The sequence below is a fragment of the Mastacembelus armatus genome, chromosome 21 (genome assembly GCF_900324485.2).
Source record: "Mastacembelus armatus chromosome 21, fMasArm1.2, whole genome shotgun sequence".
Classification (NCBI taxonomy): Eukaryota; Metazoa; Chordata; class Actinopteri; order Synbranchiformes; family Mastacembelidae; genus Mastacembelus; species Mastacembelus armatus.
This window is the reverse complement of record NC_046653.1, coordinates 24,368,176-24,391,203: the sequence shown is the minus strand read 5'-3', so window position 1 is coordinate 24,391,203 and position 23,028 is coordinate 24,368,176. Positions and strand designations below refer to the sequence as shown.

General features: G+C 47.1%; 1 protein-coding gene across 1 annotated transcript; it reads right to left on the bottom strand.

Moving 5' to 3' along the window:
• mao (monoamine oxidase) lies at positions 1-18,958 on the bottom strand. Its single transcript, XM_026295482.1, has 15 exons — positions 18,803-18,958; positions 11,783-11,877; positions 11,346-11,483; positions 7,459-7,563; positions 7,292-7,383; positions 6,507-6,648; positions 5,347-5,496; positions 4,568-4,727; positions 4,377-4,473; positions 4,007-4,060; positions 3,868-3,925; positions 3,687-3,784; positions 3,294-3,405; positions 3,097-3,159; positions 1-2,999 (listed from the first exon to the last, which is right to left on the bottom strand). The coding sequence occupies exons 1-15, from the start codon at positions 18,924-18,926 to the stop codon at positions 2,844-2,846; spliced, it is 1,644 nt and encodes a 547-aa protein (XP_026151267.1). The 5' UTR covers positions 18,927-18,958; the 3' UTR covers positions 1-2,843.
• Positions 18,959-23,028: the final 4,070 nt, after the last annotated feature.

Sequence of the window (23,028 nt, the reverse complement as noted above, 5' to 3'; positions counted from 1 at the left end):
TGAATACGAGTAAAAGATTTATTTCACATTATTTTCTCTTCAATATCACCAGCTTTGTTTGAGAAATCGAAGACATCACAGGAAGAGTTAGGGAGGCTCGTATGCACAGAAGAGGGACAGGTCTCCAATGTTGGAGCATCAGGTGGAGATCACATACATGATGCGTGTGGATGGGTGGACTGAGCCCCCGAGGCTGTGCTGGTTTCAGAAAACCGTAAATATCAAGACTTTCAGAGATGGGAGTGACCGATCCTCGCTTCTAGTGCAGGTGCTCGGGTGAAACCGGGGAAAGGTTGGAGAGACAACAGGGGAAAATTAAGCAGCTAGAGAGACACAGGGGCATCACAACAAGGGGAGATAACGAAGCAGTGCAATCACAGCACAAACACACACAGACTGGCTTCACTGGAGATAAGCAGTTTGATCAACAGTCTGAGCTCTACTGTTCACAGGTGACACTGTGTTTAAACACCTGGCTATACCTGAGTCAAGTTCATAGCGACGACACAGCTCAGGTAAAACTCTGGACATGCTTAAAAGGAACAACAAGGTGTTACTGTTCTGACTGTCCCTGTATACAGATAGTTACGGTTTAAACCAGTGTCCTGGTCCATCTGACCTCTCACCTTTGGTGCAGGTGGGTGGGGGCAAAGGGCACACAGGCACTTGAGAGAAATGACACCAACACTATGACTTCCATTAAGGCACGACAGATAATTACACTCACAAACACACACACACACGCACACACACACACACACTGGTCTTTGGGACAAGAACAGCACGACTCTCTCAGGGAGCTGCAGACAGACAGGAGCCCTCCTGCAGGTCCAGCCAGGTCCTGGTTGGTTTTCTACCTCGAATAAATCTCTTTTTTTTTTATTACACCACAGATAAACAGCACTCTGACCAGTGAGCACAAACATGCATTGCAACTTCACATAGATTGTTGTGTCAACACTTCATCTTCACTCTTAGCGGTCAGCTGGGATTTTCAGACGGGAAGCAGGAATTTTGAGTAAATAATACAATTAAGCCTCCGAGAGGTTTATTAGGATTGAATATAGTCGGAGGCCTTCACAGAGGAGCTGCAGGATCGAAATAGAGTTCAGTGATAATGCACGTTACGTTTCAGGCTCTGTAAAAGACTTAGCGTGTGGTTTTTGCGTAGCACTGTTGCTGAGCAGCAGCAAGTAAAAATATATCCATGTAAAAAAGCAGATCATCTGAGTACAGAAACAATTTGTGGTATGTATTCTGCAGAAAATACATTCACATGTTTCCGTTTACTGTGAGATAAAACAGCTCAGCAGCACTACATCAGCCCTAACACAGGTCTCAGTTTAAAGAATAAGACTGGCATTATTCTTCTTCTGCATTTTTAAAATCTTTTTACACGCTGCCGACATAAATCATAAGCCTTTAAAAATGGGTCACAAACGCAGCATCGTTTTTAAAAAGCTAAATAATTTAGCAGACGCTACTCAAACAGGAGCACACCGAGCATTTGTTGGGGACTGTTTCCATCACAGGGGATGCTGTCGAGCCTGTTGTGTGTTTTAAAATGCTTGAGGCCAACGGATGATTCCTGAATATTTAAATACAATTGACTCAACAGGATGTGTCCAGACAAATGATCCCCAGGCTGCACTGGCTCAGTCCCCGTACACACTGTGTGTTACAAGCTGCAACACCTGCACAGGTTCTATGGCTGTTCAGGGGGAACAAACAGCACCAGGGGAAATTTCACTTTGTGTTCAGTGTGAAAATAAAACCCCTGCATCCTCATCTGGGAACTTCACATTTCTATAGTTTGTATGATCAAATGTTTGTCCTAAGAAGATGAAACTCAGATTCTTACGACTTATACAGTCGCAAGACGTTTTGGCTATGACACTCTTCATTGTGCTGTGTCAAATAACATCCTGAGCAAATGATTGTTTTCCTACTTCCCGATTAAAGGCAGCGTTTACTTTTCATAACAGCTGGGAGAAATTAAAAATGCATTTGAAATCAAGGCTGGGTCTGAAGAGGTTAAACTGCCACTGCAGCTGGGGAGGGTCTTAATGGAATAAACAGTGTTCATTAAGTAAATCCCTGTGGAACATGTGACACAGACTATACCACAAAGGGATGGACCGACCTCCAGGCTTTTTGCTGTGCTTTTAAAGAGAATATCACCAGCCTTATTCTTAAACCTCCTCTGGGGGCTTGTAATGGACAACGGCACAACTCTGTCCTGCTCTGATGTCGCTGGATCTCATCAAACAGCTGCAGCTGGTTGGCCAGAAGAAATCAGCACCTAAAATCAGCAGAGGTAATTAGACACAGTGGAAACACACACGCAGACACGCACACACTTTTTGTACGCACCCACAAATGCACGCTCACCAAAGCATGTGTGCATGCATACAGAACAAAGCTCATCCCCACAGTAAGTAAGCATGATGAGTTAATAAAGTCGTGGAATCAGAAGGTGAAGGTGATTGGCAGCGCGGACAGTCGTAATCATGAATTCTGATCTTTTCTTTTGTTGGTGTCACAATCTGTGGATTTACACTGACGTTAAGTCTTCGTCCTCATCTTTTCTGAGCCCAGTCCTCTTTGTCTCACTCCCTCTTTCGTTTGTGAACAGACGGTGCAGAGTGACGGTGCTTTCGTGCTTTGCATGAGCTGAACAGTCTGTCTTACAGCAGGGTGTTTCTCAACCAACATCCTGTACTCTGCAGAACACAGTCCACGACTTTGTGGCTCGGACCATAAAGTAGTGCACTAGAAACACACGAGTACAGTGTCAGCTGAGATGTGTCCCTGTGAGGAGTGAGATGACAGGTGTGGGCGGTTTAACTGCGGGGCAGGAGGCCCTTCTTGCAGGCCACCAGGCCGACGGCGGCGGCCGCAGACAGGAAGGTGGAGACTCCCATCAGCTTGAGGAGGCCGCCCACTGAAGGCAAATTCCTCTCCCAGAAGGTGGTGACAAACGGGAACGCGGGAACGTCCTGTTGCAACGACAGAGGAGGGTGAAGGGTTTAGCTTTCATTTGTTCTGTGTTTGAGTTTCGTCCTCACCATAAAGACTTTGAAAGATTTCTCTCACCACACACTGAGGCTCCGTCTGCCAAATCTGAGTCCGGGGGATTTTACCCATCGCACACATGACCTGCAACAAAGCACGCCGAGCGGTGAGATCATTTATTAACCATGAGGGGGCTGAAACAACAAACACTCCCGGTCTGTTCTGTAGTAACTCTGCTCTTGCATGTTCTGCTGTGAGTGGATCTCCTGTGCACTGACCTCTCTGGCTGCCCTCTCTCCAGCTTCGACCGCCCCCTCCATGTAGCCACTCCACTCCGTGGCCGTCTCCGTGCCTGCGAAGTACAACCGGCCCACCGGCTCCCTCAGCACCCTGCAGGAAACACAGTTACAGTGATTCAATTTAAATACGCAGCCATTAGTTGTCCCCAGACCACAGATACTGTCCTACATAACAATATCTGCGAAACATTTCAACTCCACTTCCAACTGTGATGATGAACTGATTTAAAAGCTAACAACAAACCATGAGTGTAGTTCATCGTTTGATTATCTCCTGGTTTAAATCACTTCACATCTGTTAAGGTTTAGGGATAAAATACTGACAGCTGCAGCACAGACACTGAACGCGAACCCGATGTGGTGGTGCCTTACTTTCCATACTGGGTGAGGATTCCCGGGGGGAAATAGGCCGTGTAGCAGCCCCCAGAGTACTCCTCTTCACACCAGTTCTTCTCCTCGTAGTGCACCGGCTGACAGACACAAGGGCGCACGTGAATGGTTCAGACAGTGACACGGTTCCACTATAGTTGTGTTAATCTGTATCCAAACTCACATGCAGAGCCTCGTCCGAGCCCAGCACTCTGGAGTAGATCTCACAGATCCTCCTCAGCCTAAAGGAGACACCAGTTTGGATTAACCCTATTTTACAGTGGAGTTTATTAACCTGCTGTGCTGTCTCCACCAGTCATTACCTCTCTTCTCTGGTCAGCTCCGAGAGCTTTCTGCACTTGCGGGCAAGAATGAATCTGCAGCAGAGGGAAAAGAGGAAGATTATCTGCACGTCCAGCTACATGTGACATGGCCACAGCTTTTGTATGTGCGTACTTCTGGTCTGTGTCTTAGTTTCTACTGAAGGTAAATGATCATTTAAACAGCTTTGTGACAAGAGTTTAGGGAGAATCCTGATCCAGGTCTATAAAAATTGATCCTACATTACTATGGTTTGTGTCAGTCTCACATACTGAGTTCTGGATTTTCATGGGATATGTTGATATTTAGAAACATAAAGAAACATAAGAGTGTGATAATATTATGTAATTCTGCAGAGAACTTCGTATTTACCCCATGATGCAGGGCACAGTCCCATCTGGCTTTGTGTCATCCAGTGTGAGGTCGATGGGAGAACCCTCCTCCTCGATCACCATGCTGCCACAGAACCCTGCACACACACACATGCACAGCCACAGCAGTGTTCACAAATACAGTCTGATTCAATAAGAGCCCGTCCTACATGGTAGCCGCTGCCCACGAACCCTTTTTCCTCCAGAAGTTCTCTCTGTAGTAGACCATGCACTTGATGACGGAGCCCATGGGGACGCGGTGGATCAGCTGGTTCCTCAGCGAGGGCAGCTCGGGGTTAAAGTGCATCTTCAGATTCAGACTAGGGGGGACGGCCACGATCACGTACTTGGCCTGAGACGGAGACGCACACAAAGAGAGCGGAGCAAACACACGCAGGGCAGTTACAAAACAAGCAGCAGGTGGCAGCACAGAGCAGGACGAGCTACATCCACATTATATCACATGTAATATTCTAATACTGCATGTGTATTTCTCTGCTTTTCAATACCAGTAGGATAACAATAATACAAATCAATATGGCTGCAGTGCTGGAATAAGATACGTGAAAGTACTAGTAGAAGTCCTGCACCAAATCTGAGGGCTGGTGATTGACAGGACTGGAAAGTTCTTAGCATTTTAGAGACAGTTTGAATAATCAGATGTCCTTGGGCCTGGAACAGTGACCTAAATGAAACCTTAGAGCGGGATCATCTGTGTCACAGACATCTGAAGAGTGCATTTTATGAGCCATAAATGTTGGTTAGGTTTAATCTTTGACCATGTGTTTTATTTTATAAGCTCACGGCAGTAAAGAAGAGGAGAGTTTACCTTTGAAATTTAGCGAAGTATAAAGTAGTACTCATGGAACTACTCAGATAAAGTAGGAGTACCTTGAAATTCTTAAGTACAGTAGTTGAATAAATATTTTCCAGCATTGCATGACTGTAGCAGAACACCCTGACATGCTAACCGTGTAGGTCTGCTTGTCCAGCGTCTCCACCACCACCGTGTCCCCGGTCTGGTCGATCCTGTAGACTGGAGACTGCAGCTTCACCCGGTCGCCCAGCTCCCTGGCCATGCACTCACTGATCTGACTGGAGCCGCCCTGAAACTTCCGCTCCTGCAGAGGAGGCCGGAGAACGGCACGTCAGTGTGAGCTAAGACCACAGAAACCACACGCAGCAGGACTGGAGGTTCTGCTGTGGCTTCTTCATGCTCTACTCTAAGACACTCTCAGTTTATATTGCAACAGGCCAGTCTGATCCTGCTCAGAGTGCGACTCCAGCAGGCTAACAAAACCCTTATCCTGGAGTTATCTTCAATCCAGCCTCTTTCCTTCACTACAAATGTCTTACACCTAAAGGAAAATGTGTTTGCAAAGCTCAGACTAGCGGCTGATGATGATTACATGCTGCCAAAGCTCTCACACACAAAATTAAACTTTTCCATGTGCTATAGCGTCAGCATCTCTCTCTCCAGTCTGATCAGAAGCACATTGTGCACATTCCACCACGGCCCGATCTAAATGCCACAGTGGTTCTGGAGGTTGCCGAGGCTGTGGGACGTCCTGCTGATGTCCTGCTCTGCATGTTTGCAGCAGCCGGTCTAAGTCCCACGGCTCCTCTGCAGCTCTTCTGCACTGGCCTCTGTCCACACTGCAGCTTTAGCAAGTCACTCACTATTTCCTAAACATGAGCTCGTATCAATGTGTTAATTACACGGGTATTTCCAAGTATTATGATACTTTTTATGTGGAAAATAGAGGAAGTGTTGATTTCTAGAGTTATATAAATATATATAAATATATTTGTGTTTTGAAGAATAAAATGGGAAATTAAATTAATAACAGGTAACCTGGAAACAGGTTGTATATATGTTTGTAAGTGACACCAAACGAGAAGAAAGTTTCAGTTTGAACCAGCAGGTGGACTGGGGAGTCTGTATGTTAACTGGACTGTTCTGTTTGGATTCTGGGTTCAGTCGGTATCAATTCAGTTACAGGAAATATTTTGTCATCTGGTTTCTTTGCAGAGCTCTAGCTCACATAAATCTGTCCCAGCCTGGTGTGCAGCGTCTTCTCTAACGAACAAGAGCAGATGTAGGTGATCCAGACAACTGGTGCAGACAAACCTGTCCTCCGTTGGTGGTGGAGAAGATCCTCATGGTTCCTCCGCACTGTTTCACATACCAGAGGAACCAGAGAGCCGACACCTCGTGAGGTTCGGACGTCACGTTCACATTGACGAACAGTCTGACGAAGCTACGAACAGTTCTGGAAGACAGGGAGGGAGTAAAGGAACAGCTCCAAATGTATGTAACAGCTACGAGATGCTGCATAAAGTCTGAATCAACAATGTCCCACTATGTCCATCCATCCATCCATCCATCATCTAGACCCCCTTAGTCCTAACCAGGATCACGGGGACCTGCTGGAGCCTATCCCAGCTCTCTTTGGGTGAAAGGCAGGGGTCCACCCTGGACAGGTCCCCAGTCCATCACAGGGCCACATAGAGACAAACAACCTCACACACTCACACTCACTCCTATGGGCAATTTAGAGTCACCAATCAACCTGACATACATGTTTTTGGACTGTGGGAGGAAACCAGAGTACCTGGAGAAAACCCACACAAGCACAGGGAGAACATGCAGACTCCACACAGAAAGGCCCCTGATGGGTTTCAAACCAGGAACCTTCTTGATGTGAGGCAACAGTGCTATCCACTGAACCAACGTGCTGTCCTGTCCTTCCAACAATCATGTCACAATTAATTTTACTTTTTAAGTTTATTTTATATGTGTGACATTCGACACATCTGTTCAAATTAACGTACAAAGCTTCAAACTCATCATTTCTCATCTGCCTCGACACAGTTTTCTTAATAAAGTCCCTCCGTCCTCTTGCTGTGTCCTACCTGGTCCAGCAGACTTTGTCAATGAGCTCCTGCATGGTCATCTTGTCCCACTCCTCAGCATGGGGCGCTCTCCAAGGAGCCTCTCTGGGGATCTGAACAAGAAACAAATGTTTAGCGAATGTAACATGCGAAACACAACAACGTGATTGTGCCGTATGTTGTTCCACCTCTGTTCCCATCTCGTCCATCGTCCTCCACAGGTTGTTGAAGTCCAGCAGCACGATGGGGTTCCACATGGGAGGGAAGGAGCCTTTGAACGGGTACGACTTTCCCTGTTGGACACAGTATAAACATATTCTCAACTGTGTACATGCAGAGCTGAGAGGTTACACTCTTTGGTTTTTAAGGAGTTTACTGTCAGATGTCGTCTTCTCTCTGACTCAGACCCATGTTAACACTCGACACAGTGTTTTCAGTGTTTCTGGTTGATTCTAGTGAGGGGAAGTGTTCACAGAGTTTTCCTGATCAGTTGACCTGCAGCATGCTGAGTCAGGAGGACTCTGAACAATATACTGTGCTGTAAAAAAGTAGGGGACCAGTTACAGTTGTGCAATATTTTATGATGGTTCACGCTCACGCTGATAAGACTGTTCACAATCATGTTTGTCGCTCTGTTTCTCAACCACACACTGATTCATAAGTGCAGACAGCGGCTGGACGGTGACCCCGGTCAGCTCTCGGACTCCGTTGAGCTCTGGGGTTTTTCTGACCCAGTTATAGTTAAAGGTCCCTCAGCTTTCTATTACCTGATGTTTGTGTGGATGTTAATGTGTTAACATTTAGATTAATGGGTAAATTCATTGCACCGTGAAACTAGTGTGTTCGGCTCAGGCTGCATCATCACTGAGCCTTAAAGACTCATCAAATGTTGGTTGTTCCTTTAATTGTGACTGCAGTGTGTCAGACTGAGCTTTACACACATCCTGCCTTCAAACGTCTGGGCTCAGTGCTGAGAAAACTGCACCCGTGTCAGGAATACAAAGCCAGTCCACCGTCAATAATGGCCAAAAAAAAAAACCCATTGAAGCAGAGGCTCAGTGAAGCTCCAGACGTCTGAGAAGTTCCTTTCTACAGCGACCAACTCAAATCACTCAGAGACAGAAGCTGTTCGCCACAGCGCCGTGGAAGAACGGGTCTGTCTCCATGGCGACGCCGGCCAAGCGAAAACAGAAGGAGGCGAGTGCCAGGGAGGAGAGGCTGCATCTGTTTGCACATCAGTGAGCAGCAGGTCACGACCAGCAGCACACGAAGACACGGGCGGCTGCAGAGAAGGAGCTGCTCCTGACTCCTCCTGCTGCGTCATCACACTCTTTCCTCTCTCTCCGATCTGACTGAAAATATGAGCTTGTTGTGCTTCGTCTACACTTCATCACGTGTAGTGAAGCTGCATCGACATCTGGTCCCAGAAGTGGAAATGTGAAGTTTTGCTGGAGTTATTGTGTCTCAAAGGTCTCCCTAATGTCACTGCCTGTTCACACAGGAGCACAAAGATGATTCAGTGCTGCAGACGAGACTCAAGTCCTGCGACACAACTAGTCTTCGTTCTTTACCGGAGAACATCAGTGAAAGTCATCTGTCTTTCCTCCCACTGGTCCTGTGGACGTGCAAGTACGCACATCCACGCTGCAGGAGGAGCCTCTTTCTCAGTCGAACCAGGGAAGGTCTGTTTCCTCGTCTCCCGTGGACTCAGCTCATTAATAAACTCTGCAGCTGCCTGTCAGGCACTAGTTTGCTGATAAGGGAAAGCAGCACTGGCCTTTAGGATTACAATCTGCTGAAGAAAAGCTGATTAGCTCCGTGACTTGCATGAAAGCTAGCACTAATTGCACAATGGCCCGGCACACATGCTGGTTTACTAGCACTACACAGTAACTTCTGCCCCGTCAGGTCATGCGGACGCTGTCATTCAGTCCACACGTCTGCTTTCCTCTGTCACTAACTATAGCTCAAACAGCGCTGCAGCTAATTAACCGATTCATCGACTGAGAGACGAGTTATCCTTAACTCTTAGTTTAGTTATTGCACATACGAAGACCTGCTGCCTTTCTCTGACACACACGACTGTCAGTGAAATATCTTTTGACCTGGGAACTACCTTTGTCTCTGAGTGTGTGTGTGAGCGTGAACTAATGCTTCACACTCATTTTGCGGTGAGGCCAGAAACACAAGCTCCTCATCCTGCACACACAAATGCACAGATGGACAAATACACAGTCTGACACTGATTGCGGTGAGCAGCTTTTGATGAGGTTCGCTGCCATGGAAACCAGCCAGGAAGCTACGAGCAACGTGTGTGTGAGTGTGTGTGTGTGTGTGTGTGTGAGCGTGTGTGTGTGTGTGTGCCCGGTCTTTGAGGTGATCGCACAGAGATAGTAGCTAAGGAGACACACAGCAGCTGGACGGATTCTCACAGAACGGTTTTATTTTACAGCTGCTGTCTGGGCCAAGTGTCACCCTGCTGCCACTTCACAGTGTTGGTTAAGTAGGTCAGCAGCACACAGAGCGCAGGGCTGAGGTGACGACTGTGCAGCCAGAGCTTCAGTGCGGTTTAGCACTTAACGCATGTGTTTCAACAGACAAAGCTAAAAGCAAAGAGTGTTGAGCAACATGTCACAGTTAATCTGATCTGAGCTGCCATCCTGTTTCTGTACAAACTGCACAAACACACACTGAGCTGCAGGTTTAATCTGAGCGTCTACCAGGAACTTTATGTGGCAGTGGTTAGAGTCAGGGGCCGTTTTCCAACATCCTGCCCTCCTGTGGGGGAAAGGACAGTCACTGAGTGCCCTCTGTTCTACACACTCACATCAAACTGAGTTTAAGATGCAGCTTGTTGGTGCAGCTCTGCACTCTAATGGGATTTGAAGCTCACTGAAGCAGTGAGGCAGCGTTTTGTTTGTTATGCTGAACTTTATTTTATTGGGAGGTGTTTCTGATATCTCACCCCTCGTGTGTGTGTGTGTGTGTGTGTGTGTATATGTGTGTATAGTGGACATTAGAAATATGTAATGCAATGAAAGTGCATTACACTGTATTACATAATGCAGTTTGACGTAGTTACATTATACTGTAGTGTCTGTGGCCACAGCCGCAGGCCTGAAAAACTCAAAGTCCATCTCTAAAGTTATGATTCAATGACGTGAACATGATAAGCCCCCCCCCCCCCCCACACACACACACAGAGTGGGGTTGGTCTGACCAGGGTACATGGCAGCAACAGTAAATCAAATCAGGTAGAGGAGCACAACTGTGTTAAAGACAGCCGTGTGTCCACGCTAATGAGATATGGAACAAAGACAGCCCCAGTCCTCTCTTCCTCCTTTGCTCCTTTGGACCACTCAGACGAAAGAGAAACTGCATTACACTAAACCCTCGGGCACAGATTAGCATCTCCAGCTGCTAATGCTGAAGAGGAGACGGGCGGCTGCATCTGTACAACATCTGTAATCTTACCTTGGTTCTCTGTGGCTGGTTCGATGCTAATGCCGGGGCCCCTTTATGAAGGTGCTTAGGTGCAGTTGGTGTTCAGGCTGTTTGTGCTGCTACTGGACTGTAATGCCGACAGGTGATACTAGGCCAAACCACCTCATTAGCACTTATTTACATAGTGAGGTGTGACATGAACCTGAGCCTATGATGATGATGTGCTGATAAACATGCTGCAGAACTGATGTAGCAGCCTACAGTGACAACACTGGGTCATTAGTCCTGCAGATATCATGGTGCTTGGCTCATTGCGTGACTTTTCTTTGAGAACACAAAGTTATATGAGATCACCTACAGGCCATTCTTACAAAAATCTACAGTCCTGTGTTGAAAACACTGACCAGAAACATAAAAACACGTGTCCCTGCTGTTGAACGAGGCAGGAGATTAACACAGACATGAGCTTCCTGTCTGCTGGTTAATGAGACAGACTCAGGGTGTTTCCGTTGTCTTCTGGAAACGGTCAACACTTACTCCCAGACTGAAGGACCTATGTGGATCATGTGTGGACCTCGGAGCAGAATTACCTGATGTCCTATAAATACACAGAAGACGGAGGGACACTCACTTTGACATAGTGCACCTGTTTCTCCTGCTCGTTGACCTTGTAGGTCTTTATGCCGTACTCTCTGGCCAATCGGAAGATGCGGTTCTGAGTCGGGCCGATGTAAGCCCCGCCCAGATCGACCCACTTTGTCTCTTTGTTCTGAAACACACACATAGAAACACAGAAAAGAGGATTAATGTTAGAGATAAACGTGTAACGAGCCTTAGCTGACAGCTACAAATAAACTAATGCACGGATCAGTTGTATTGACGACGCAGTTCACAGCCCTGACTCACACAGACCATTCAGACTGATCAGGGATCAGATAAAGCTACAGCATCAAAGAGCGTCAGTGTTTCTATGACTGATCAAATCTTTCCACATCTTCATTATTCTGTGATTCCATCGGCTCAGGACTCATCTGCGGGTCACACACAAAGACAGAGATGAGGTCGTACCCGCGCAGTGAAGGTGCGACCCCCAACCCGATCCCTGGCCTCCAGCACCACAGGGCTCAGTCCACTGGCTTTCAGCAGCTTCGCTGCACTTAACCCTGCAAACACACAGAGAAACACTGAGGTGAGGAACAGCACAACACACTGTCTGCATGCACCAAGGCAGGAATATGCTTGTGAATGATTGTGCATGACGTGTGTGAGTGTAATTAAGGTGCTTCTCTCTTAGGTTTAATTAAGGCACATGAGCAGGAGGCGTCCCGGTTAAATGTGATTCTATGCCCCACCTTCCTGGACAGAAGCACCTTATTGTGTGTTTATGGGCCTTGTTGTGTAACAGTCTGTGGCCTGCTGAGCACACCTTTCACATACAGTGCACATGGTACACTGACTTACTGACTGACTGACCAACCAGCGCTTCACCTCAGGCGATCCCTCTAATTCAATACAGCAGCAGGATGTAGCTGGTCGGACAACAAAGCTTTCCTGCCCTTCGCCCTACAGTCCGCTCCAACCTTCCAGCCTTAAACCCTTTGCTCTTTCCTTGGTGGCCTTCTCAGTGCCGCTGAGGTTACATTAGCTTTACCATAGTTGGTCCTGTACTCTCCAAAATCATCACTCCCTCCTGGTACAAACACACCCAGCCTGCCAGGCTTTGGGGAAAGCATTAGTGTGACCAGAGGAGGATCACAAATCTTCCCTTGTTAAATTGATGCTATTATCTGTGCTCAGCTTAAAAGGTCAGTCCTGGAAAACAAAGAGCATCTGTCTGCATCTCCTGTTTGTGCCTGCAGCAATCACTGCAAACAGTAGCCTCCTGTTGAAGCACTGCTTTAATCACAAAGGTTCTTTGGGTTAATTGAGGCATATTATTTTTTGTTTGGTACAAAAAGCCTTGTACAAATATGACTAATAGATCAGTATAAAGCTTTGATCGTTTCAAAGCTTCCCCCTGTGGTTCACTTCAGTTCCCCCATGAAATGAAGAAGAGCAATGAACCGAACTGCTGGAAAAATCCACAGGCTAACGCTGAACTTCAGCAGAGACAGAGAGAGGCTTTATGCATGGACTCGAGGAACTGGGTCGTAGAAAAACAAACAGAAAAAGCAAGAGAGCGTCCGTGAGCGTCATCAGTCTGATGTGTGTTTGCAGATTTCATCACTTTGAACATTTGCAGCACATTAGGGGCCGTCTTAGCAACCAGTGTGAACAGGAGCAAAGGGACCAGCAGTGTCTCAATGAGCATGTGTGCACCTGACTGTTGTTATGAGAACAATAACCAGCACCCAAGGGGGATCACAATGGGGTGAGGCTTTCTGTGCCTGAAGACATGCCTGATATTTCTAAAACAGATTCGAGCACAGTCGTCCTGTTGTAACGCACTGAAGGAGGCATCAGGCGACAGCAGGGAGGAGATGTGATAAGTGGCTGGTTTGTACATTCTTGGGTCACAGCGTGTGCTGCACAGATTCCCAGCTGCTGAGAAGAATAGTGCAAATGTTTGCTGGCATGTTAAATATGAAGATGTTTTGAGGAGCGAACAGTTTTATATTTCATCCAGCTTCTGTCCTTACTGGACAAGAACGTACACGTCAAAACATTTATTTATGTATGAAGGTACATGACAGCAGGTCTGAGCAGTACTGAACCATCGCTGCTAAACGTCTAACCCCACCACAACCCTGAACCAAACCTGGCTCTAAACTGAACCCCGGACCAGGTCTGAACCCTCAACAGGACTTGGAAGGCATGAGGACCAGAAATTTCCTCACAAGAATCATTTCAAGCTACACACACACACACACACACACACACACACAAACAAATGCAGTTTGTTTCAGCCAAGTGGCTCCATCCTTTACTGTTGTCAAGGAAACTGAGTCTGTCCCTGTTTCCACACTGGGCAGAGGATGAAAAGGAGTGTGTGTGTGTGTGTGTGTGTGTGTGTCTTTAACTGTATAAATCAATGTGAATACACACACAGTTCAGGCACTCAAACACACCACTCCAGCAAACACAACACACATTCAACAATGTGGTGACCAATGTTACATGATCTGTAAATAAAAGAGCTAAAACACACAGCAGGTGAATAAATATCAACATTTCCCGTCCACAGATGAGAACAAATGTGATTCTGTAATGAATCCTGTGAAAATAAACTTTTCACCTCACACCTGTCGATCATTTGACTGCGCGGCTTTGAGACTCGCCACAATCTCTGCTCCACAAATACATGCCGCGTTCACATGCTAGTGGAAAAGTCAGACATCTGGCTTTTCAACAGTCAACCAGGGAAAGAAGCAGATGGCATGCTGGGATATCCAGGTGGATGCAGCGAGTAAAAGCTAATCAGTCAAATGATTTGAGTCATTAAGCAACAGTATAATTTTAATAGTAATGCTGGTTATATACCTGCCAAACTAATTCATCTCCATACACATAAACTCCAAAAGCTGCACCACAGTCAATGTGATGTTGGTTAATAATCATTCAATAATGAAGCCCTGTGATCCTGGGCTCGACAACCACACTGTGCAATCCTGAATTATAACGCCACTGTCCTTAAAACTCCTGTTTCCTCGCCGCTCTGCTCAGTCGTGCCACCTGCCATTTGTCTTTTCGCTTCCAATTGCTCTTTCCATCTTTTGTCCTCCAGTGTTTCCCAGTGGTAACAGTCCAAATCACATTAGTCGACATCAGGAACAGCAGATGAGAGTTGACACGTGCCCTCGGCTCAGAATCGATTAGCGATGTCTGCTCCAACGCTACATGTGTGGACACCTGCAGAGACCAGTCACAGGTTTGTCCCTGACCAGGCGCCAGGTAAAGGTTGGAAGTTGGTAAATACACGTACTTACTTTATTTCCAAGAGTCAGAAGAGGTTGATGCCTCGCTCTGAAACATGGAGACACTTTTTTTTTTACATGTTTTTGAACATTTTGTTTTTGTCCCTTTAAACTACAGGCTGACAGATTTGTCTCAACGTGAAAATCAAACGAAGGATCAACATTCCCAGTGTTTCAATGTTAAAGAGTCTTAAAGAGTCCAGGCTGTTGTTGTTGCTGTTGCTGTTGTCGCTGCCTCACAGCTGAGATGTAAACTGATTTCTGTGAGCATGTTCTCCTGACAGGCGTCACATTCTGCTGCTCATGTTTAATAAAACACTCACATTTCTGCTCCGTCTTCTCAAAGGATTCTGCTGCTAAACGCCGTCTGCTTGTGACATTTTCTTTTCTTTGAAAACGCGTCTGCACCTCAGCAAAGTTCGTTCCACAGGGACACAAACAAAAATCCAATAGCAGCCGAGGAGCCACTTGAATCAGGGCCCCGAGCGGCTCGTATCGATCCGCAGGGGGAGACATTTACAAGACGCGCAGCAATCACATTCCCCCGTCTCATGTCCTCAGACACTGATTGGCTGTTTATGAGCAGCGCACTGAGGCCTGATATTGGCGAGCAATTACACGAGGGCTTGAAATTCAAACAGATGCGAGACAGAGCAGGAGAACAACTCTGTTGTTTCCCAACCAGGAGTCCAGGATGGTAAAATATTTACAATGAAGACAAAGAAAAGCTGCAAATTGATTATCTATGATTATCTAAATTGCTTCTGATTCATTTTCTGTTGAGCAACTAAGTCGTAAAATGTAATGTAATTACAGACAGAGGCCAGAGGCTTCAGTTGTGTGTGGTTTGTGGGTGTTGTGTGTGGGAAGGACACAAAAAGAAAAGAGAGAAGCGGTTAAACGAGTTTGGTTGGTGGAGAGTGAAGAGTTAAAGGAAGAAGAAGGAGGGAGGTGGCAGAGAGGACTGGATTGAACTCCTGGGAATGGGAGCCTGCCAGGACCTGGCACCAGGCCTGGCACAGTGCTATTAGTTATATAACTATCTGCAAATAAAGCAATACATGCCGTTCCCAAAATGTCAAACTGTTCTTTTAAACACTCACATCATCCATCGGGGGCTGCAGCCTGCAGTCAATCCTGTGCACACACTAAGTATAACCATCACTGACAAACACTGATCTGAAAAATACGAGCGTTTCGAAATAAATACGGTGAATGGGAATTTTCCAGTTGTGCAAATATCCATCTGCTGCATGTGCTTTGTTGTACATTGTTCAGATTAGATTGCACAGCCGGGACAGAGAAAGTGGTGTTCTGGGATTGCAGCTGTGTTGATGGTAAACAGGGTGTCAGAGAAGGTCAGAGGCGCCTCAGGATCAACCGCAATCAGACTGTGGTGTCATTTCAGACTAGATGACTACAGACTTGCAGCTTTTGGGACTTTCACAGAGGAAGAAGGCAGAAAAGGTTGAAGAAAGACGTGAGGAGTGAAGTTACAGTGTTTAGGATTCAGGATGTGAAACTCCTGTGGTCAGGGAAGAGAACTGAGGCTCCAGCTCTCCCACACATCAGTTATTACTGTGTATGCATATGTGTGTGTGTGTGTGCATGTGTGCGTGTGTGTGTGTGTGTGTGCTGCTGGACTTGGCTGTTATCCAGCTCTCTAAATACCAGCACCAGCAAGAACAACAGAGCACAGTGGGACACACAACCAGACACGTACGTGTTGTTTTCAGTCGTTTAGAGCTCTCAGCCTGCAGGCTTCCCCTCACCTCATTCACCCTCATTGATCCATATCCATAAACCACGTTACCAAAACCTTTGAAGTGCACACAGTAAAACACGTCCTTATCTTAGCCAAAGACCGACCTGCTGATCCATGTGGACCAAGGTCCACCTGATGGAACTCAGTGTTCCATCAGTTTGAGCTCTGGCTTTGGTCTCCACCACCTCCTGAGGGAAACCTCTGGCTCTTTAGCTGTTAAATACTCCACTATGTTCTGACCCAGCTGGTCTCTGACTGTGGCTTTTTACAGCTGCAGCTCTGAGACAGCTGCACAGACTCACTGTGAAGCTGCAGGTTCAGCTGATGATTCTCTGTCACATCATCAGAAAAACACCAAAATTACAATCAAACTCATACAACATGAGCCAACCTGCCTCTGTATTCTGTCTGTGAAGCTCTGTCGTCCAGGAAGGACTTGTTTTTCCCACCAACACTGAAGAAGTAAAAGTAAACAGCAGCTCATGTCAGCACCGTCTTAACAAGCCTCATCATGAGTTTGATGAATCAGCATGTGCCAGTGTCCTTCGCTCCACGTACACTCCCCCACCCTCCCTGCACCTCCACAGCCTGGTCTGTCTGCAGGTCAGTCATTCTTCCAGCTCTCTACTTCTAAGTCTGAACCAACATCATGGACTCCTCTCCGTGTGTAGGCCACAGTCTATTAAAGGCTGATAAGAACATAAACAGCTATATTAGATTCACTAAACCAAAGAGATGCCAGTGGGAGCAAAGGGACAAAGAAAATCTAACTGGTAAAGAAGAAGAGTCGTCCTGTCAGCAAACACAGAAACGCAGCCCTGTGACTTCTGAGAGTAATTCGAATTTACTGCCAACTTCTCTGAGTAAAGGTCTGTGGAGTCCAGCTGAGTTTATAGGCCCAGGCCTGAGCTGACAGGATCCTTTAAATCATCTGCACAGTTTACTGAGGACACGTGCACCAGGCCTCGACAGGTGCTTTTAGTCTTTTCAGCTTTTGGACTCAGTGCCAACCCTTCCACCCTCTCTGGGTTTCACAAGTTTCCCGTTTAGTCTGCTCACACACACACACACACACACACACACACACACACACACACACACACACACAGTTTCCTTTTCACCTCCTTCTCAGACCTTCCTTTCTGTCTCATTTCTGTTTCCTACTTCTCCTCAGTCACAGGTGCTGACACTGGTTCCTCCTTCTTGTTCCCATTATTTCAGTCTCCCACCCTGCTGTACCCCGACTCCTCCGCCTCCCTGTTATCAAACCAACCTCCTCATTTGTGCCGCTGCTTTGATAACAGGCTGTCAGAACCGCTCAGCGTCTTCTCAGACGGCGCCGGCTGCTGCTCGAGGGCCACAGTCCGGCTGGTGGGTGACAGGAGAGAGACAACTGCATTTGCAGGCAAAAGGAGGGAGATGGAGGGAAGAGGAGTGAAGTGTCCTTTGACTGGACACTGATTGTTATATATGGACCTCATTACAAAGCAGTAAAGGGCAACTGGATAAACAAATGGTGCAATTACCAAAGGGTCAGGGTCATCACATCGACTGTTTGACTGGGACCAGATCTGACACCGACCTAAACCGTTCACAGTGTGACAGACGGATGAGACCTGGACTGAAGCGTCAGGACGGTGCTGAGGCAGAGCGAGCTCAGGGCCCAGTCAGGGACAGTCTGAGCAGCATCCCCCTGCAAAGCAAATCGAGCTCACAGGCCTTGTCCCTACATCTAAGGAGACATCAGTGTGTGTGGAGCTCTGCATGGCTGCACAGTAACAAACTAGAATCAAACATTTGTGCCTGTTGCTCCTCCTTTTCCCGCTGGGACCTAACAAGAAACCAAAACAAGGAAGCTGCAGAGTCTCTGTCCATAAGAAAAAACCCATCTACTCCCTCTCGCTCCTCCTGCGGTTTGTTATTAGTGTAACTGTGGCCTCACGGCTGCTCCAGGACCAGCTGCAGCAGAAGCAGACGTGGTTTTTCCTCCTCAGCATCACACGGAGCAGACAGAAACAGGTGGGCACGTTTCAAAGGAAGTGTCTGGTCACAGGTCGTAAGAGCCTCCTCCTCTTATGTAACACAAAGTGCGCTCAGCCTGATTAGCTGTTACTTAACAGGAGCTGCTGTGGGGACACAGCGGTGGACGGGGAAGAGGCAGCGCGAACGGAAGAGAGACCGGAAAACAGCTTGAGAGAGAAAAACCCGCATTCTGACAAGGACGAGTCTCTATAGACCCGGAATCAGCTGCGGGCAGCGGCTCTTGGCATCAACAGACAGTTTTAGTGCAACAGTTGTCTGGTCACCTCACGCAAAGCGCACCAGGCGGCTGCGCTGCGATGGTTACGGTTCCGTCTGCCTCCACCACACCCTGCAGGGCTACATCCCCTTCCCTCACCTTTCACCTACCTGATATCCCCCCACCGATCACTATAACGTCGTAGTTGGGTGCAGTCATGGTGCAGTCTGCTCTGTCTCCACCTCTCTGCCGTGTCCGCTCGCTGCTGAACGCGTGGCGCACGGAGGAGCGCATCTGTATTAAAAGCTCCGGGCAGGCCCACTCCCTCCGAGCTCCGCCCCCGATAGTAGAGCAGCGCACCGCTGTGGGGACAGGGGGGAGCAGCAGGACTCGGCACGTCCCTGCACAGACCTTATCTCTTGAAGTCTCTGCTATACGCACATTTCACAGTTCAGGACGCGGACTTCGCTCCTGAATCTGGGTCAAGGTCTGTGGGCTTATCATGCGGCTGCTGGCTGCTACACATGAAAGGACCTCACCTTGATCAGGTGCTGTAAATCTCTGAGTCCACGATACTGTCTCGTGATAAACACCAGGTAAAACTCACCTTGTCCTGCAGGAAACAAAACCTGTGCAGTCTCCAGTGGTGATGGAACAGAGTCTCAAAGGCTTTGAGCTCTGGGCTGAGAGTTTACCTGAGTATCTCTTAGTTTCTGTCGCCCCCTTCTGTCCGTTTGCTTCCAACTAACTAAGAGCTGATGTTGGCACAGGGCAGCATCCAGGGCTGCAGCTGAGTCTGAGTGGATCCTGGACTGGGTCGTGTTTTACTATTTGTTTTATTTGGTTCCTCTTTCTGTCCGCGTTAATGGTTCGTCTCCTCTGATCTGCAGCTGCTGTTTGTTCAACATGATGATAAAACACAATTTACAGCAGGAATGAGGTTTGTGCTGCTGAGAGTAAGACCAGGCATCAGAAAGGACGGTGACGTGTGGGGCCAATAGTCATTTAGATATGATGAAGTTCTTGTTGGAACAGCTGTGGTGATTAGAAACACATTACAGACACTGAGTCGCCACCTGTCCAGGCAAATGTTCTTTGTCAGACTGTTGGTGCAGATAATATCATTCAGGCTTTTAGCTCCCCTTGTTTTCAGACTCAGATGTGAGGAGACATCAGTGCACCTGCTCTCCTCTTCTTTCTTCAGCAACATAACGTCCAATATAAACTTCACCTCTATGAAAAACAACTTCCTGTACTTGAACATGACACAATAAGTGGTTTGTAGTTGGGATAGTTTGGTGTTTGGACTCGAGTCCTACCTGCTCTTGCTTGTTATGGCCTGTTTCTGCTGCTGCTGGTTCAGAGCTGCAGTGATGCTCATCAGCTGCAGAGGTGGATCTGTGGAGGCTGAAAACAGATAGAGACCTGAGACACAGTGGGACAGAAGGTGATTCTGTACCTGTGCTGTGTGTTTCATTAGCAGAGACCACCCCCCCCCTCCTCCCTCCTCATCTTCCTCTCTGCTGTGTGACTCAGAGCTGCACATTATAAACGTCAGCTGAAACCCAGCGGCAGTGTGTGACCTGCGGCTCGTCAGCAGGGGGCAGCAGAGGCCTGACATGACTCCACTCAGGATCATTTCACACTGGACTCACCTGGAGCTCAAGTAGTCCAGCAAAAGTTTTCTGGTGACATTTTATTTATGAATCAAACATTTGTCTCCAGGGGCTTAAACATATTTTCTGTGGGTAAATGAAGATAACTGGAGTCAGCGCAGCCTTAAAAAACAGCAAACTCATTTCAGAAGAAGAAGAAGAACATGATTCAGATTGACGGGTTTGACTCCTCATAGCTGGAAAACCTAAACTCATTATTTGTCTTGGCCGATTGCCCTGAGGTTTGGTATCCAGAGCTGTAAAACATGTTTTAAATATGTTCCGTAAGGAAACCCTCTGACATTAAAATGTGAAGCATCCCAGTATATGAGTTCTCTGAAAACAGATGCTTTTAGACGGAGAAATGCAACATTCATTCATTCAAATCAAAAGGCTTGTCTTTTTCTAGAAAGAAACACAAGGATCCTGAGGAACCTGAGCTCCTAACAAATGGGAGGCTTCACAGCTGGGATTTTAATGGAACCTTAAACACAGATGTGAAAATCTCTTTTTAACACGGAGGCACCTCTGGTACGGTGCAGGTCAGCAACAGGCCTCCTCTCTGGGGTTTGATTAGGATGAAGGCTCAATAAATGCAGGAGTTGTCGCTGTTATGAAGGGGTGAAAGAAGACACGTAGGCCTGCCTCACAACCGGAAACAGACCGAGAAGAAAAACTATATTTGATGAATGATGTTTGTGTTTCTCTAATTAGAGAATCTGCATCTCTCCCGTGTCTCCTCTGCCAGGGCACAGCACGCTGAGCATCAGCTTGACAGCCATTATCTTTCCCCTCTGTCATTCTGTCACACTGGTTCCCCAAATTATACCTCCGGCCTCATGTCGCACATGCCTCCCCTCCACTAATGTGTGTGTGTGTGTGTGTGTGTGTGTTTGTGTGTGTTTTGATGAAGCAGAGACACAGCGAGAGCAGACAGCAGGGAAAAGCAGATTAATCTCCAGAGTGGAAGGGAAAACAGTTTTATTAGGTTCACGTGTGAAGCGGCCGGCCGTGCTGTCGGCCGTGCTCAGAGCTGAAACGTCTCCAGGACGGCAGGGGAGGGTGATGTCTCAGCTCCGAGCGCAGCACGGCGTCTGTACAGGGAGCATGTACCGTATGTGTGTGTGCGTGACAACCGATGAGAGTCAGGGCTCCGTGCACAACCCTGTCACATACTGACGGGATAGTTAGTTCATCCACACAGGAAGATTCAGGATTTATTCTGCCTCACAGAGAAGGAAGAGGGTCAGCAGCATCAGGACAACTGGGCCCAAGGGTCTAGGGGCGCAAGGGCTTAGGGGCCCCTGGGCTAGAGTCTCTGTTCAAAGACCCAGTCAATCAAAGGACTTAAGAAAGACACAAAACAACCACAAACGAGGAAGTTTTGCATGTTTTGACCGTGAAGAGATGGAAAACTACTAAAAGGCTCAAGAGAACACAAAACTACTGCAAAGACACACAAATACTACACAGGGACTGAAACGAGGACAGAAGAGAAAGATGCCGCTGATGCTTGTTTGTTTGTTGTTTTGTGTCTGTCAGTCCGGGGCTGTCACAGGTCAGTGCCCAGAGGCCCAGTCTCTCAGACTATGGAAGCAAAGAACTGCCTTAATGATTAGTCACCGAGCACCTCACTGTGACTTTTAACTTCTACTGAATAATTAAAGTTCTGATCTCACACATTTTCATGAAATCAAACCCTTTTTTTTTTTTTTACAGGTGGTCAATGTGTTCAGCATCTGTAAACATGTCTGCACTTTATAGAGCAGCTTATATTGGATGTGATCAGGTTTGTAATTGGGTCTAATTCCAGTGTTCATTGACGTCTGACATCTAACTGATGTTAGTGAACACACTGAAATATTTCACTTTGAAAAATGCTTTTCCTGGACCATGTGATCTGAACATGATCAGTCTGACCCAAACCACATTAATTCCAGTAACAGTGAATTTTGAATTATCTGTCTGAACCCGTGCACGCCTCTAGTATGTGGACATAAAGTCATACAGATGGAAATGAAAGTATAAACTCAGTGATACTTAAACTCCCAGATGGTTAAACTCATTATGGAGGTTCTCTGCTTCCATAAATCGCCTCATTAGTTTAAATTCAAAATGTCTGTGGTGAAACGGCGTAAAGATGGTATTTTTTATGTTTTGGTTCATTAGTAAATTCCCATGAACCGAGCACAGGCACTGATGGACAGTGGAGCCTGGTGTGCGCACACAGGGTGAATCGTATGAGACCGATAACGTACGCAGGCTTCACAGCCGTATGCGGAACAACCATAGCGCTGTTTTGACGAGAGTTTCCCCCGAGTCGAAACTCTGGACGTGTCATTAGTAACAATACACGACAGGCGAAAGCAGCAGTTTTCTAAATCTGGCGTGATAGTAGCTACAGTTTCAGTAACATTGACAGGAACATCACAAAGACTCAAAGAGAACAGATCACATTAAACATGAACACTGATGGCCTCAACAGTCCACTGACAGTCCACACCTCCACCTTTATCCTCCACCTCTCATCCTCAGAGACCTTTTACTCTTTTCATAGTTCACCTGATGAGCTCTCCTGTCGTCACCGGGCATGTTTCACACAGCTGGATGAAAGTCTGCAGGGAGTGTGTAAATGTTATTGGGTGAATAAGCACAGCGCAGGCGCTCCTCTGTAGAGCCTCCACATGTCTGCGCTCATATGGATCCACTGGTTCCCATCAAGCCTCGTCCTTTCCCATGCT

Excerpts from the sequence above, each read along its gene's own strand:
- mao (XM_026295482.1), bottom strand. The coding sequence starts at position 18,926 with ATGCGCTCCTCCGTGCGCCACGCGTTCAGCAGCGAGCGGACACGGCAG. Across the intron at positions 11,484-11,782 it reads GTCGCACCTTCACTGCGCGG|AACAAAGAGACAAAGTGGGT; the intron begins GTACGACCTCAT and ends TGTGTGTTTCAG. Across the intron at positions 3,926-4,006 it reads GAGCTGACCAGAGAAGAGAG|GCTGAGGAGGATCTGTGAGA; the intron begins GTAATGACTGGT and ends TGTCTCCTTTAG.